Genomic DNA, 15,896 nt, shown 5'->3' on the forward strand with positions numbered 1-15,896 from the left:
ACGTCATCCCTCTTCTAGTATGTAAATGATGTTGTTGGATCCTAGCCCTAATTTCTCATTTAGGTGTTTAATTAGGTCATTTCTAATCAAACGTTGTTCTTTTTCCTTCTCAGATGTCGAACTTGAACAACAACAACGCTTCTGGCTCAAGTTCCTCCGGCTCTTTCTCACTCATGAACTTGTGTGGGAAGGTGATATTTGATGGAAACAATTTCAACGATTGGATCCATAACATAAGAATGGTCACCCGTTATGAGGACAAAGAGTATGTCCTTGACAAGGAGCTGAAGGAGATCGACATGAACACTGCTACTCCCGAAGAGATGGTTGTAGATAACTTAGGAAATGATGTGTTGTGTATTGATTCATCCAACGGTTTGGATAAAGCATGATTGTGGCATTGTCGTCTTGGACATGTAAAAAAGAAACGCATAGCCCAACTCCAAAAGGATGGAGTGTTGGAGTCATTCGACCTTAGGGACGATGACGTGTGCGAGTCTTGTTTGCTTGGAAAGATGACCAAGTCACCCTTCACTAGCACTTGTGAAAGGGGTGAGGGTCTGTTGGATCTCATACACACCGATGTGTGTGGGCCCTTTAGATCAACCACAAAGGATGAAAAATGCTTCTACGTGACTTTTATCGATGATTATAGTAGATATGGGTATATCTACTTAATCAAGCACAAGTCAGAAACCTTTGAAAATTTCAAAGAGTTTAAAAAAGAAGTGGAGAATCAGTTGGGCAGGAAAATCAAGATGCTTCGATCCGATCGAGGAGGAGAGTACCTAAGTCTTGAATTCCACGACTATCTTAAGAAATGCGGAATCGTTTCGCAATTGACACCACCTAGGACACCGCAGTTAAACGGTGTGTCTGAGAGGCATAATCGAACCTTTTTGGACATGGTTCGTTCGATGATGAGTCATGCTTCACTACCTATCTCATTCTGGGGGTATGCCTTAGAGAATTCTGCCCATATCTTAAACTTAGTCCCTATGAAGAAGGTTGCCAAAACACCTCACGAGATGTGGACAGGGAAAGTTCCCTCGTTGGCACATATCAAGGTTTGGGGTTGCAAGGCTTTCTTAAGACGAGAGACTCACGAAAAGCTCGAACCTCGTAGTGAGCAGTGTATATTCATTGGCTACCTGAAGTGTAGGGCTTCTCGTTACCTTTCCGTGGATATAAGGATCGTCGAAATCGGATTTATAACGAAGAAGTTATGGCGTTCGGAAGTTTCGTGGTTTTCAGGATTAGCTGAGTACGCGGGGCGTACACAAAGCGTACGTGGGGCGTACCAGTGAAGAAGGCAGTATGCTAAGTGTACCTTTGTGTACGCCTGGCATACTGACCAGGATGGTCGCGATTGTTCTTCGGAGTACGTTGGGCATACGCCAATCAGATCAGGACCCTATTTTAGGGTCTTGGACCCTATTTAAACACCTTATCTCATAACCTAACCCTAATATCTTCAACCTCCACCCCTCTAAACCCTATAAATCGTCCTCAATCACTCATGGTGGCATTTTGAGCTGATGGAGTCCACTTTTGGAGTGTTTGGTCCGTTTTCAAGAAGGTGGAGCTTGGTGTAAAGATGGGGATCAAGGGGAAGCTTATGGATCTGGATTTTGGGACTCATTTTCAACTTGATGAAGGTATAAATATTTGAACTTGATCATTGATATCTTAGATGTCTTACTTGTGAGTTTTAGTTCATTTTGGTCCCAAAGATGAGATCTAGTGGTTTTGATTTCATTCCAGGAGCTTTGAGTTGCCCCTCTTAGTGTTTCTAAGGTTAAAGGTCCATGAAGTTGGTACCTTTAGAGCTTAAGACCATCCATGTTGAAGTTGAGTCATTTCCATGGAAGTAAAATGTTATACTTTGAGATTTGGTCTTTTTGGGGCATGCAAAGTCACCAAGTTATTGACTTTGGGGGTTTATAAGTTGTTTGGGACTCAGAAATGTGGCTTGGACTTATGGCTTAAAGCATTAAGTGCTTAATGGAAAAATGGGATTTAGAGGGAATTATGCTAGGCGTACAATCCAATACACGTAGCGTACAAGCCATTAAGCGAGTACGTGCAGCATACTGCTAAGTACGCTCTGCGTACTCAGTTAGGTTGGGCTTCGTATTTTGGGCTTCGGGATTGGGCCATTCCTTGGGCTAGGTTACTGTGGGCCTTCGTGCTCCATTTGGAATCAAGGTTTTGGACTAAGGAAATTTATTGGTCTTGAGGAAAGGCCATTAGAAAGGCCCAGACCCATTTTGGAAAATTGGGCCATAATTGGGCCTTGATGATTAGGAGATATTGGGCCATTGGAATACCAAGATTTTGGACTAGAATAAATGGATGGGCCTTAAGGTAAGACCATGTGGGGGTCTGGGCCCAATTTGGAAAGTCGGGCCATATGTTGGATTTCGACCCATTACTTGAATTTTGGGCCTTTGGAGTGTGAGTTGGGCCTTGGGCTTGTAACAAGCTAGGTTGGGGGTAAAGTAGCCTTTTACCCGAAGCATGGACTTGTGATTATGTATTGGAACCCAATTATTAATTGGGTATTGTTTGATGCTGACATTTCGGGAATCTGTCAACCAGCAGTTGGAGTTTTATCTACGGGACCTCAACAGTGCCAGGTGAGTTATCCTCACTATATCAACAGGGTCTAAGGCACCAAGGCTGACCCTTTATGGATTGTATTCGGATTATTATATGATATGCCTACTAATTTACATCCTGGTAGTTAGGATGCTATGTTAGTGACCTATTAGGTCGGTGTCTTGGTTATAGGATCATTGTTATGCTTGTGATATGTTAGATAAGTTTGGCTGTTATATGCATGATATTATTTGTATGTTATCCATGTGCACATGATTGTTTGTTTGGAGGTTGGGTTGAGGCGGTCCTGCTTCGTGTTGTAGGCCAACATACCCGGGGCCGTCCAGATAGGCTGTAGGCCCTGAGGAGGCGGTCCAGTCAGGCCGAAGGCCCGACGAGCTGTCTGGATAGGCTGTAGGCCCGACGAGGCGGTCCAGTCATGCCGAAGGCTCGGGAGCGGTCCAGATAGGCTGTAGGACCTAAAGAGGCAGTCCAGTCATGTTGAAGGCTCATTATACATGTTGTTTGTCATTATTCTTCTGGATGGTATATGTTGGTATTTTGGGGGTAACTCACTAAGCTTTCCGGATTACAATTTTTAGTTTATTGTTTCAGGTTCAACGGATGGCCACGGGAAGGAGAAGGTGTGACCGTACACTTCCTCAATTGATGATTATGATTTCTAGGAACTCTGATGTTTAAACTATTTTGAAAACAAATTGTAATGACTGAATGGTTTTTAAATAATGATATGGCTCAAATTTTATGGATGTTACAATGGGGATGTTATATTTCAAAGCTGAGAAACATGGAAGGTGATATAAATCTGACTGAGCTGCTCGGGCAGATCTCATCGGTAAGCTACTTTTCCTACCCTAACCACTACTCGGAAAGTCCCAATGAATATGGGGCCTAGTTTTCCCCGTTTCCTAAAGCATATAATACCCTTCCAGTACGATACATTCAGAAAAACCATATCCCCAACCTGAAACTTCAACTCAAGCTGTCGTCTATAAACGTAATTCTTATGTCGGCTCTATGATGTCTGTAACCTATGCCTTATATGCTAAATAAGCTTTGTCGTCTGGATAACCACCTCGGTCCTCCCCATGACTCTATGGTCGACCTCTCCCCATCAAACTGGAGTACAACATTTCCTTCCTCAAAGAAGCGCGTATAGAGGTACACCAATGTTAGAATGATAGTTGTTGTTGTAAGAAACCTTAGCCGGGGGAAGGTTGGAGTCCTAACTACCACCGAAATCAATTACACAAGCCCTAAACATATCCTTGAGCGTCTGAATAGTCCGCTCACTTGGACCATCGATATAAGGGTGATAAGTAGTGTTGAAGTGTAGTCTTGTACCTAACTCCTCATGAAACCTCTTCCAAAACCAACAAGTGTAGTTCACATCATGTTCGGATATGATACACATTGGTACACTGTGGCGAGCAAAGATCTCGCGCACATATATGTCGGACAATTTCTCAGCGGAAGAACTCTCCTCAATGATAAGAAAATGGACACTCTTGGTCAGGCGGTCACCAATAACCAATATGACATTGTCCTCGAAAATGTGGTGATGAAATCCATGGTGATCTACTCCCATTTTCACATGGGAGCCTCCAAGGGTTGCAACTTGTCGTGCAGTCTCTGGTGCTCTACCTTGACCATCCGACAGGTCAAGCATCTCTCCACATACCAAGTTATCTCTTGATTCATGTTGGCCACCAATAGCTAAATCTCAAGTCTCGATACATCTTCGTGGCTCTAGGGTGAATCGAGAACCTGGACTTATGCTCCTCCTCCATCGATGTCTGTCGGGTCACACTAAAAACCAGGACCCAAACCCACCTACACTGGGCCATAAGCCCACGATTATCGGTAACAAATCTTCCAATCTGGCCCATGATATTCTCCTTCTTCTAATTCTCCCTCCTGATTCCCTTAACCTCAGCCTCGCTAATCAAATCTAGGAGTGGTGAGTCAATAGTCATCCTCAAACAGAGTCCTCGAATAGGAGCACTAGCCTCCTTGAGGCTTAAAACGTCGACGCCCACATTGGCCTTCCCTAGATGATATATAAATATATAATCTCACAGTTATAATCCTTGGCCATGTTAAGCCACCTACGCCGCCTCATGTTTAGATTCGGCTAATCCATAAGATAGCTCAAGCTCTTGTGTTCCGTGTAAATGATACAACTGACCCCCGTAGAGATAGTGTCGCCAAATCTTGAGGGAAAACACCACAACCCCTAACTCCAAGTCGTGTGTTAGATACCTAACCTCATGAGGCTTTAGCTTCCTGGATGGATATGCGATGAACCTACCACGCTGCATGAGTACCGCCCCCAAACCCATGATCGAAGCATCAAAAAATACCACAAACTCCTCAACACCCTCTGGAAGGGTCAATACAGAGCATCACATAACTTCTGCCTCAGAGTCTCAGATGCAGCCTGCTACTCATGCCCCCAATAGATAACCATACTCTTCTTCGTCAAGCGAGATAGAGGAACAAAAATCTTGGAAAAATCCTGAATGAACCTCTGATAGCAACCTGCTAACCCTAGAAAGTTCCTAATCTCAGATGAGGACTTCGGGACCTCCCACTACATAAATGCCTCAATCATGGCCGGATCGACCAGGATCCCATTGGATTGATAAGGTGTCCCAAGAACTAGACTTCTCGTAACCAGAACTCACACTTGGAGAACTTGACATATAGCCTCTCCCTCCTCACTACTCCAAGTAACTCCCTAAGATGCTTCTTATGCTGCTCCATGGTCTTGGAGTAGACCAAAATATCATCAATGAGTACAATGCCCAACCGGTTGAGCATCAGTTTGCATACCCGATTCATAAAATCAATGTTGCAGGTGCATTTGTGAGCCCAAACCGCATTACCATGAACTTATAATGACCACAATGAGTCTGAAACATTGTCTTCTCCACATCCTCCTCTCTAACCCTCATCTGATGGTATCCCGAGCTCATATCAATCTTGTATAAGCAAGATGCACCTTATAACTGATCAAAAAGATCATCTATCATAGGAAGTGGGAAACAATTCTTTACCGTTAACTTTTTCAACTCCCGAAAATCTATGCACATATGGTGAGACCCATCCTTCTTCTTCACAAAAAGAATCGATGATCCCCACGGTGAACTGCTCTGTAAAATCCCAATGATGAGGTACTTCTAATTTTGACCCTATAATTGAATAATATTGCATTTTGGTCGCCTGAAATTGAAAAGATTGCAAGATTGGCCCATAATGGATTGTGGTAATTTTGGACTTGAAGTTAGTATGTTGGGCGTACGATGTGTACGCTGAGCATACTAGGGCGGACCCTAGTATGTTGGGCGTATATCTCGGACGTAGGGTGCACATGTAGGATGTCTAAGCCCTAATTTTTAGGGTTTCGACCATATATAAACACCATTATAACTTCATCTTTCATATTCTCAGTAGCCTCCCTCTGTGAAAAACGTCTTCAAGCAACCCTAAGTGAGAAGAGTCCATTTTTGAGACCATAGGAGTGTTTTGGAGGTGTGTTTGAAGAAGAAGAAGGCGGTGAGTAGAACTTGGATCTTGAAAGCACTTTAGATATGAGATTCCCTTCTTTTATGTAGCCTCCGTGAGGTATAAACTTTTCATCTTGATCACTCCATCTTTTAGATCTAAGTATTTCACTCCTTTAAGTCACTTTTTGTCCCAAAATGATGATTCTTGAGCATGGCATATTCTTGACCCATTAAGTCGTCCTTTCAGACCTTTGGAAGGATCTTGAGTCATAAAAATGTGGTTTGGATGGTTGGGTTTGCTCCATGCGTTCTTTAGAAGGTCTTAATGCGTTAAGATATTGAGTTAAGCACATATTGGACATGCAAAGTCATAAAGTTGGAAACTTTATGACTCTTAGTGAGATTTTGGCCTTGGATCTGTAAGTGGATGCATTAAGTCAAAGTATTAAGCTCTTAATGTGAAAAGAGGAGCTTTGTGAGTATGTCGTGCGTACCTATGTGTACGCCGAGCGTACTCGGTCAACCACCCCGATCTAAGTCAAGCTAGAGTACGCCCCGTGTACCTCTAGAGTACGCCCCGCGTACGCGTTCTGTGTCAACTCGGTTGGTTTTTCTTAGTTGACTTGTTATTTCTGACTAAGTTTAACCAAGTGTAATTTAGGAAATTGTGATTATTTTATTAATAGGAATTGTTTGGACATTTAGGACTTGTGTAGAGCCGGTATTCCGGATCAGAGTATTGATCAGTTTTTCGTCAGGCTGTGAGGTGAGTTTTCCTCACTGTACTTATGGGTCGAAGGCACCAAGACCAACCCATTGGATTGATATCCTGTGATACATTGGTATGTTGAGTATGGGATAGATCTGTATGATTATATGCTAGTTTCTAGTATGCATAGACCGGTAGATATGTAGGAATACCTGTGATTTTTGTTTGCATGGTTATATTTCTATTGATTATGTTTGTTATATGTTATATGTCGACATATTGTGTTGGTTTGAGACTTTATTGCTTTGAGTGTGAGTCAACAGACCAGGGTATTCCAGTCTGATGACTGATTGGATCCGAGGGTCTTCCAGTCCGATGATTGAGTGGGCCCGTTGTATATTGGTATTCTAGTATGATAACTGAGTGGACCTGTTGGATATTGGCATTCCATTCCGATGACTGATTGGGCCAGGAAGAGGTAATACAAGCCGATGGTTGTGGATCCGTGGGTATTCTAGTCTGATGACTGATTGTACCCAACATGCTTGTTTGTTTATGTTATGTGTGTTAGGTGGTGGTAATTTGGGGGAACTCACTAGGCTTTGGCTTATGAGTTTTAGTTTATTGTTTCACGTAATTCTGATGATCGCGGGAAGGTGAAGACGTGACCGTACACATCCTCTATTTATGGCTTTATGATTTTTGTATACTTTGATATGGATAAACAATTTGGAAACAATGATTTTGTAAACATTTTATGTGTATGGGTTGTTTTTAAATGTTTAAATTTTTTGTGATTTTTGGGATGTTATAAGTTGGTGTTAGAGCCTTGGTTTGAGCGAATTGGATGAACATTCGTGTGAATCCAGATTCAAACTAAGTATTTGTAAAAGTTTTCAAAATAACATTTTCAAAATGGGTTTCAAAATTGTTTTCATAAGTAACAAAGGAAGGATGTCATGTGTACGGTCAGCCGGAGCAAGAAAGTTTCCCCAAGTTACCACACTGTTATTTGATATTATGATATGTTAGAACAACATGCTAGTGATAGGCTAGGGATCTTCAGGAATTTCATGATATAATTGTCTGATTATATGATGCCTGGTAGCCTAGGGTTTCTTTCTGATATACTTACCTGATTATATGTTGCTTGGTGTTCGTATCAAAATTGTACATAACTAAAAGTTTATAGCCTGAGAATGTTTAATTTAGCCTTATTTCCTATTCCTAGTTTGGTTGTTGGCTTAGGTTAGAATCAAGTATTTGACTGTCTATAGGATCCAGTGTTATGTATGATTGGCATACACGAGTGCTGCAAGGTTGGTGGAAGTTTCATGGATGAGTTATGTGGGGTCAGCCGACCAGTGGAGGGATGTATAACCTTTCTATAGGAAGTGAGAATAGGGTGTATGCGTATGCTAGTGAGTATTTCTAGGGTTGTTGTGATAATCTTCTGAGACAAATATGGGTACGTGTGGAAGGTAGTATGGGCATGTACTACCAGAAGCACATGACCCGTACGCATAACAAGGAAGTCACAACCCCTAAGGTTTGTTAGGATTAGGTCCCTATGGTATTATATGCGTTTTATCTGATATATCCCTTACTTATATTCAATATGATAGTTACGAGACGATTTAAGTCAGGATTTAGAGCAGGAGATCAGGATGGGCCAGGATTGACTGACGATCGGGTTAGGGAGATCCTTTGTGAGGAGGTTGTTTCTATTGTCGAGAGCAGATACCGGATTTGTTTGGGTCTATCAAGACGGCAATTATGGAGTTCTTCAATGATCAATACGTTGCACTTTCTAAGGCTGCTGCTACCGCTGCCACCGCAGCTGTTGGTGCTACATGGATTGGAGTTGGGAGGGCTTTCCAATATCGGGACTTCGATAATATGAATTCCCTGGTATTTGAAGGAGTTCAGGATCCAATCCTAGGCATGAGGTGGTTGTCTGATGTTGAGGGATGTTTCTTTATGTGCTCTTGCCTAGCTGACCAAAAGGTCAAGTGCGCTCTAAACGTTCTTCAGTCTGGAGCGAAAGATTGGTGGATGTTGGTTACTAGTTCATACACCCCAGAGCAGCGAGCTTCAGTTTCATGGGAGCAGTTTTCTGATATGTTCCGCTCGAGATATGTTCCATTAGTAGAGTGGGAGAGGGTGGCTCAGGAGTACTTGGATTTAAGACAGGGGACCGAGTTGGTGATGGAGATCACCAAGATGTTTACGAAGAGAGCCATGTTTTTCCATAAGTTTGTTGCTTCCTAGAAAGCTCAAATGACTCGGTACTTGAGCATCCTCAAGACAGACATCCGTTAGTTTGTGTCTACGCAATGTTATGGTTCACTAGTGGATATGCATGAGGCCGTTAGGAGGCGATAGATCGAGATGGAGCTCTAGTCTAGGGAGCAGAGGCAGACCCCAGTGCAGTTGCAGCCTGTGCTAAAGTGGTTCAAGGCTGCTGATATTAGATCTGGGAGTTAGAGGGACCACACTTGTGGAAAGTATGACAAGGTTCATGATGGTGCTTTTCGATCTTCTTCTGGTTGCCACAAGTGTCGTAGGTAGGGCCACATTGCGAGGGACTACCGTCAGTAGGCTCTATTACCCAGTACCAAGATTTTCTATCACTATGATCAGGTGGGCCATGTGAAGGCCAGTTGTCCCTTGCTTGCTTTTAGACTGCTGCATGATACAGCACCGACTACTCTGAGGATCACTGATGGGAGCCAAGGCAGGGCGGAGCCCCCAATGGGTCGAGTTCGCGCTTTCCAGCTCATGGCGAAGGAGGCTAGGGTGGCACCAAACGTCGTGATGCGTATGTTTCTATTTATTGTTATGTCCATTATATTATGGTATGCTTATACTTATGATTATATTAGGTACATTCCTAATGAATTCTTGTATGCTCTTGTGCTTTTTGACTCAAGTGCGAGTCCGTCTTTTGTATCCCAGATGTTTAGTAGGGAGTTTGATATGCCCATTAGTGAGTTAGAGTATCCGTTGTGGGTTTCTATCGCCAACAAACATGGGGTTTCTGCATCCAGAGTGTATCAGGGTTTTGTATTGGAGATCTTCAGGGTGCCTTATCTGATTAATCTGATTCCTATTCCCATGGGGGATGTATGCGTGACAGTGGGTATGGATTGGCTTAGCAAGTTTGGTGCCATGATAGATTGTGAGGGCCAACGAGTGATGGTTCGAACCCCAAGTGGGGGAGAACTGGTTATCTATGGAGAGGGTACCAGGGTTGGATCAAGGTTTTGTTCGGTAACCAGGGATCAGCAGTATATTCAACATGGGTATGCAGGTTATGTTGCTTATATGGTTGATACTCGGGTAAGGAAGCAGAGTTCGGTTAATATGTGCCAGTTTTTAGGGAGTTCGCCGATGTATTCCCGGAGGACTGTGCCTCTCGAGAGGCAGGTTGGGTTCATGATTGATTTAGTGTCAGGTGGGGCTCTGATTGCCAAGCCGCCGTATCGCTTGGCACCGCCTGAGATGCAAGAGTTGTCTTCTAAGCCTCATGATCTGTTAGGAAAGCAATTTATCATACCAAGCAGTTTTTGTGGGGAGCGTCAATATTATTCATCAAGAAGAAGGATGGTTCACACCGGATGTGCATTGATTACCGGGAGTTGAACAACTTAACAGTGAAGAACCGTTTTCCCCTTCCACGGATTGATGATCTCTATGACCACCTGCATGGTGCATCTTTGTTCTCCAAGATCAACTTGAGGTCGGGTTGACATCAGGTGAAAGTGAGAGAGGAAGACGTGGAGAAGACCGCGTCCCACAATCATTATGGGGATTATGAGTTCGTGGTGATGCCATTTGGGCTCACCAATGCACTTACAGTGTTCATGGATTTGATGAATTGGGTGTGCAAGACGATGCTCGACCGATCTGTTATCTTTTTCATTGATGATATCTTGGTGTATTCCAAGACCATAGAGCAGTATGAGGAGCATCTTCGAGAGATTCTAGGAGTGTTGAGGCAGGAACAGCTGTATGCCAAGTTCTCGAAGTGTGAGTTTTGGTTATGAGAGGTCCAGTTCCTAGGACACCTCGTCAAGGACGATGAGATTTTGTTTGATCCGGCCTGATCGAGGTTGTGATGTAGTGGGAGGTTACGAAATCTCCCTTAGAGATCATGAGTTTCTTGGGTTTGACGGGATACTATCAGAGATTTATTCAGGACTTCTCCAAGATCACAGTACCCCTCACTCGTCTGATGAGGAAGGGAGTGGAATTCTGATGGGGGCCTGAGTAGCAAATGACATTTGAGACTCTATGGCGGAGGTTATGTGAGGCCTCGGTATTGACCCTGCCTGAGGGTGTCGAGGATTTTGTGGTATTTTGTGATGCATCCATCATTGTCTTAGGGGCGGTCCTTAGGCATAGGGGACGATTGATCGCTTATGCTTCACTTTAGCTGAAGTTGCATGAGGGGCGATATCCTACTCATTACCTGAAATTGGGGGAAGTGGTGTTTTCCCTCAAGACTTGGAGACATTATCTTTATGGGGTCCAGTGTACTATTTACATGGATCACAAGAGTTTTAGATATCTTAAGGATCAACCAAACCTAAACATGAGGTAGCACAGGTGGTTGGACGTGGTCAAGGATTATGACTGCGAGACCCTTTAGCATCCGGCTAAATCGAATGTGGTAACAGTTGCATTGAGCCACAAGTCGACTGGATCTTCAGTTAGGGAGATGTGTATGAGGATATCCTTTGATTCTCTGCTTTTGGGTTTGATCAAAGTGGCTTAGGCAGAGGGAGTTTGGAAGGAGAATTGGAAACAAGAGAGGATCATGGGAGAGATCTAGTCGGGGTCCGATGCGGTCGGGTTTGGGTTCCAATTTCCAGTGGGATCATGTAGATAGTACTGGAAGAGGCTCATAAGTCTCGTTTTCCCATACAACTGGGAGCCACCAAGATGTATCAGTATTTGAGATTGAGTTATTAGTGGTTGTGTATGAAGAGGGTGACAGCTTGGTACATTGAGAGGTGCTTGACCTGGAGGATGGTCAAGGTTGAGCATCAGAGCTACATGGCAAGCTGCAGCCTTTGGAGGTTCCCATGTACAAGTGGGAACATATCACCATGGAGTTCATCACCAAATTGCCGAACACTAGCAAGGGTTTCGATCCTATATGGGTCATCGTGGATCGATTGGCCACGAGTTCCCACTTTTTGGCCATCCAGGAGAGCACTTCTGCCGAAAAGTTGGCCGATGTATATGTTCGGGAGATTGTTGATCATCATGGGGTTCCGCTCTCCATCATTTCAGACCGAGATGTTGGGTTCACTTTCCGTTTCTGGCAGAAGTTTCATGAGGAACTGGGCACGAGACTACATTTTAGCACCTCTTATCGTCCACAGATCGACGGTCAGAGTGAGCGTCGAGGATATAATACGAGCATGTGTCATAGAATTTGGTGGGAGTTGGGATTCCTACCCACCTCTTGCGGATTTTCCTACAACAATAACTATCACTCCAGCATTGGTGCCCCAGCTTTTGAGCTTTTGTATGGTTGGAGATTTCATACCCCGATATGTTAGGAGAGGTTGGTTATACGGTCATGGGGAGGAATGAAGTAGTCCTTCTGACCACTTAGCTTATTTAGCAGATCAGGTAGAGACTGCATACAGTTTAAAGTTGGCAGAAGAGTTATGCCGATCAAAGTTGGAATTTTAGTTCGGCGATATGGTATTACTAAAGGTATCGCCTTGGAAGGGTGTAATACGCTTCAGGAAGAGGGGGAGATTGGGTCCCCGATATATTGGACCTTTCCGTGTGATCAGTAGGGTGGCTTACCGGTTGGATTTGTCAAGTGAGCTCAGTCAGATCCAGAACACTTTCCATGTCTCTCAGTTACGTAAGTGTGTTGTGGATAATGGTTCCTTTAGATGATATTCAGTTCGATGAGCACCTAAATTAGATTGAGAGACCATTGGCTATTTTAGAAATAAATATGAAGGTCCTGTGTAACAAGGAGATACCTTTGGTAAAGGTTCGGTGGCAACATCAGAGAGGCTCTGAGTGGACTTGGGATCCAGAGAATGAGATGCGGGAGCATTATCCTGGGTTATTTGTTGCATCCGACTTTGAAGATAAAGTCTCGTTCAAGTGGGGGGAAATTGTAACATCCTAATGATGAGGTACTTCTAATTCTGACCCTATAATCGAATTAAATTGCATTTTGGCCTCCCTGAAGTTGAAAAGATTGTTAGATTGGTCCATATTGGCATTATAGTAATTTTGGACTTGAAGTTAGAACGCTGGGCATACGAGAGTGCGCACAAGATGTCTAAACCCTAATTTTTAGGGGTTTTCCATATATAAACACCATTATAACTACAAGCTCCGTATTCTCAGTAGCCTCCCTCTATGAAAAACATCTTCAAGCAACCTTAAGTTAGCAGAGTCCATTTTGAGCCCATAAGAGTGTTTTGGAGGTGTGTATGAAGAAGAAGAAGGTGGTGAGCAGAACTTGGAGCTTGAAATCACTTTGGATCTAAGATTTCCTTCTTGTTTGCAACCTCCAGGAGGTATAAAGTTTGCATATTGATCACCCCATCTTGTAGATCTAAGTATTTCACTCCTTTAAGTCACTTTTTGTACCAAAATGATGATTGTTGACCATGGCTTGTTCTTGACCCATTATGTCGTCCTTTCAGACCTTAGGAAGGATATTGAGTCAAAAAAATGTGGTCTTGATGGTTGGTTTTGCTCCATGGATTCATTAGAAGGTCTTAATGCATTAAGATGTTGAGTTAAGCACTTATTGGACATGCAAAGTCATAAAGTTGGAACTTTATGACTCTTATTGAGATTTTGGCCTTGGATCTGTAATTGGACGCATTAAGTCAAAGTATTAAGCTTTTAATGTGAAAAAGAGGAGCTTTGTGAGTACACTGTGTGTACCTATGTGTATGTCGAGCGTACTCGGTCAACCACCTCGATCCCCGTCAAGCTAGAGTACGCCCCGCATACATGTTCTGTGTCAACTCGTCTGGGTTGAGTCGGTTGACTTTTTAGGTCTGACTAAGTTTAATCAAGGGTAATTTAGGAAGTTTTGATTATTTTATTAATGAAAATTTTTTATACATTTAGGATTTAGGTGGAGCCGGTATTTGGGATGAGAGTATTGATCAGTTTTTTGTCAGGCTGTGAGGTGCGTTTTCCTTACTGTACTTACGGGTCGAAGGCACCAAGGCCGACCCATTTGATTGATATCCTACTATACATTGATATATTGAGTATGTGATAGATCCATATGATTATATGCTAGTTGTTGGTATCCGTAGACTCGTAGATCTTTAGGACTACCTGTGATTTCTGATTGCTTGATTATCTGTTTGTTGATTGTGTTTGTTATCTGTTATATGTCGACATATTGTGTTGGTTTGAGACTTTACTGCTTTGTGCATGAGTCAACAGACCGGGGTATTCCAGTCCGATGACTAAGTGGACCCGAGGGTATTCTAGTTCGATAACTGAGTGGGCCCGCTGTATATTGGTATTCCAGTCTGATGACTGAGTGGACCTGTAGTATATTGGCATTCCAATCCGATGAATGATTGGGCCAGGAAGGGGTAATCCAACCCGATGGTTGTAGACCCGTGGTTATTCCAGTCTGATGACTGATTGGACCCAACATTACGTGTGCTATGTGGTGGTAGTTTAGGGGAACTCACTAAGCTTTAGCTTACAATTTTTAGTTTATTGTTTTAGGTACTTCTGATGATCGCGGGAAGGTGAAGGCATGACCATACAAATCCTCTATTTATGGCTTTTTGATTTTGGGATACTCTAATATGGATAAAAAATTTGGAAACAATGATTTTGTAAACATTTTATGTCTATGGGTTGTTTTTAGAAGTTTAAATTTGCTGTGATTTTTGGGACGTTACATGCTCGGTCGGATAAATTGCTTGCCCAACAACTCTTGGACCTGGGAGGAAACTCATGTATCTCGGGTGGTGCGAGGCGATACGACAACTTAGCAATTAGGGCCGAACCGGAGATCAGATCGATCCTACACTCCACCTGCCTAACAGGAAGCACAACATGTAATTCCTCCAGGAAAACATCTAGAAAATCCCTAACCACTAGCACATTTGAAACCGCAACCTTCCCTTCAACCTGAGTGTCAACCACATATGCGAGATAACCCGAAAATCCATGTTGGATATAATTCCTAGCCCTAGCAGTCGAACAAAAAGTAGAACCAATCTTGGTAACCTCGCCATAAATGGTTAGTTCTCCCCTACTTAGGGTTCGAACCACTATCGACTGCCTCTCACAATCGATCACAGCTTCGAACCTGCTCAACCAGTCCATCCCCACGATCATACACACATCTCCCATATGGATAGGAATCAAGTCAGTTGGGTAGGGCACCCCAAAAATCTCAAAAGTACAATCATGAACAACACTTGAAGAAGAAACCTTGTGTTCATTGGCGATGGACAATTGTAATAGACACTCCAACTCCCCAAGGGTCATATCGAAATCCCAACAGCAGGACTCAGATACAAAGTACTGTGCGTCAAAAAGCATAAAAGCATGCCAATAATTCACTAAGAAGGTACCAGTAACGACGTAAGGCGCCACCCTGGCCTCCTTTGTTTTAAGCTGAAATGAACGACCCTTGGCCTTTGGGGCCTTATGTAACGCTTGTGTTTCCGGGCTTGCCATTTTTAGCAATGTAATGGTCTAGGTTAACCTTTGTAACCCGTTTTGAAATAATAAGATTGTATTATTTGAGTATTATGTGTTTTGTGCTTAATTGCTTAATTATGTGGTTTGATTAATTAAGAATAAAAAAAAGCGTCAAAATTTAAGTGTAAAATAAACTTGATATCTTTGTTTAATGTTGTAGTAGTTGAAACGAGGTTTCCGAATATATATAGATCGCCCAAATCAGACTTCGTATGAGGAAATTATGATTTATCGAAGTTTCGGTTTAGCGGTATGCAGCCTGTTATACTTGATTTGAGATCGAGCGGTTTTTAGCCGAAGCAATCTAAACAAGGATC

The 15,896-nt window shown here is 43.0% G+C and overlaps 1 protein-coding gene across 1 annotated transcript; it reads right to left on the bottom strand.

Annotated features, from left to right (window-relative positions):
- Positions 1-14,730: 14,730 nt before the first annotated feature.
- On the bottom strand, positions 14,731-15,555 carry LOC145063857 (uncharacterized). The gene has a single exon (XM_079011431.1). The coding sequence runs from the start codon at positions 15,553-15,555 to the stop codon at positions 14,731-14,733; it is 825 nt and encodes a 274-aa protein (XP_078867557.1).
- Between the last annotated feature and the right edge of the window lie 341 nt (positions 15,556-15,896).

The sequence above is a fragment of the Lactuca serriola genome, chromosome 7 (genome assembly GCF_051521515.1).
Source record: "Lactuca serriola cultivar US96UC23 chromosome 7, Lser_US96UC23_V15, whole genome shotgun sequence".
In the NCBI taxonomy this organism is placed as follows: Eukaryota; Viridiplantae; Streptophyta; class Magnoliopsida; order Asterales; family Asteraceae; genus Lactuca; species Lactuca serriola.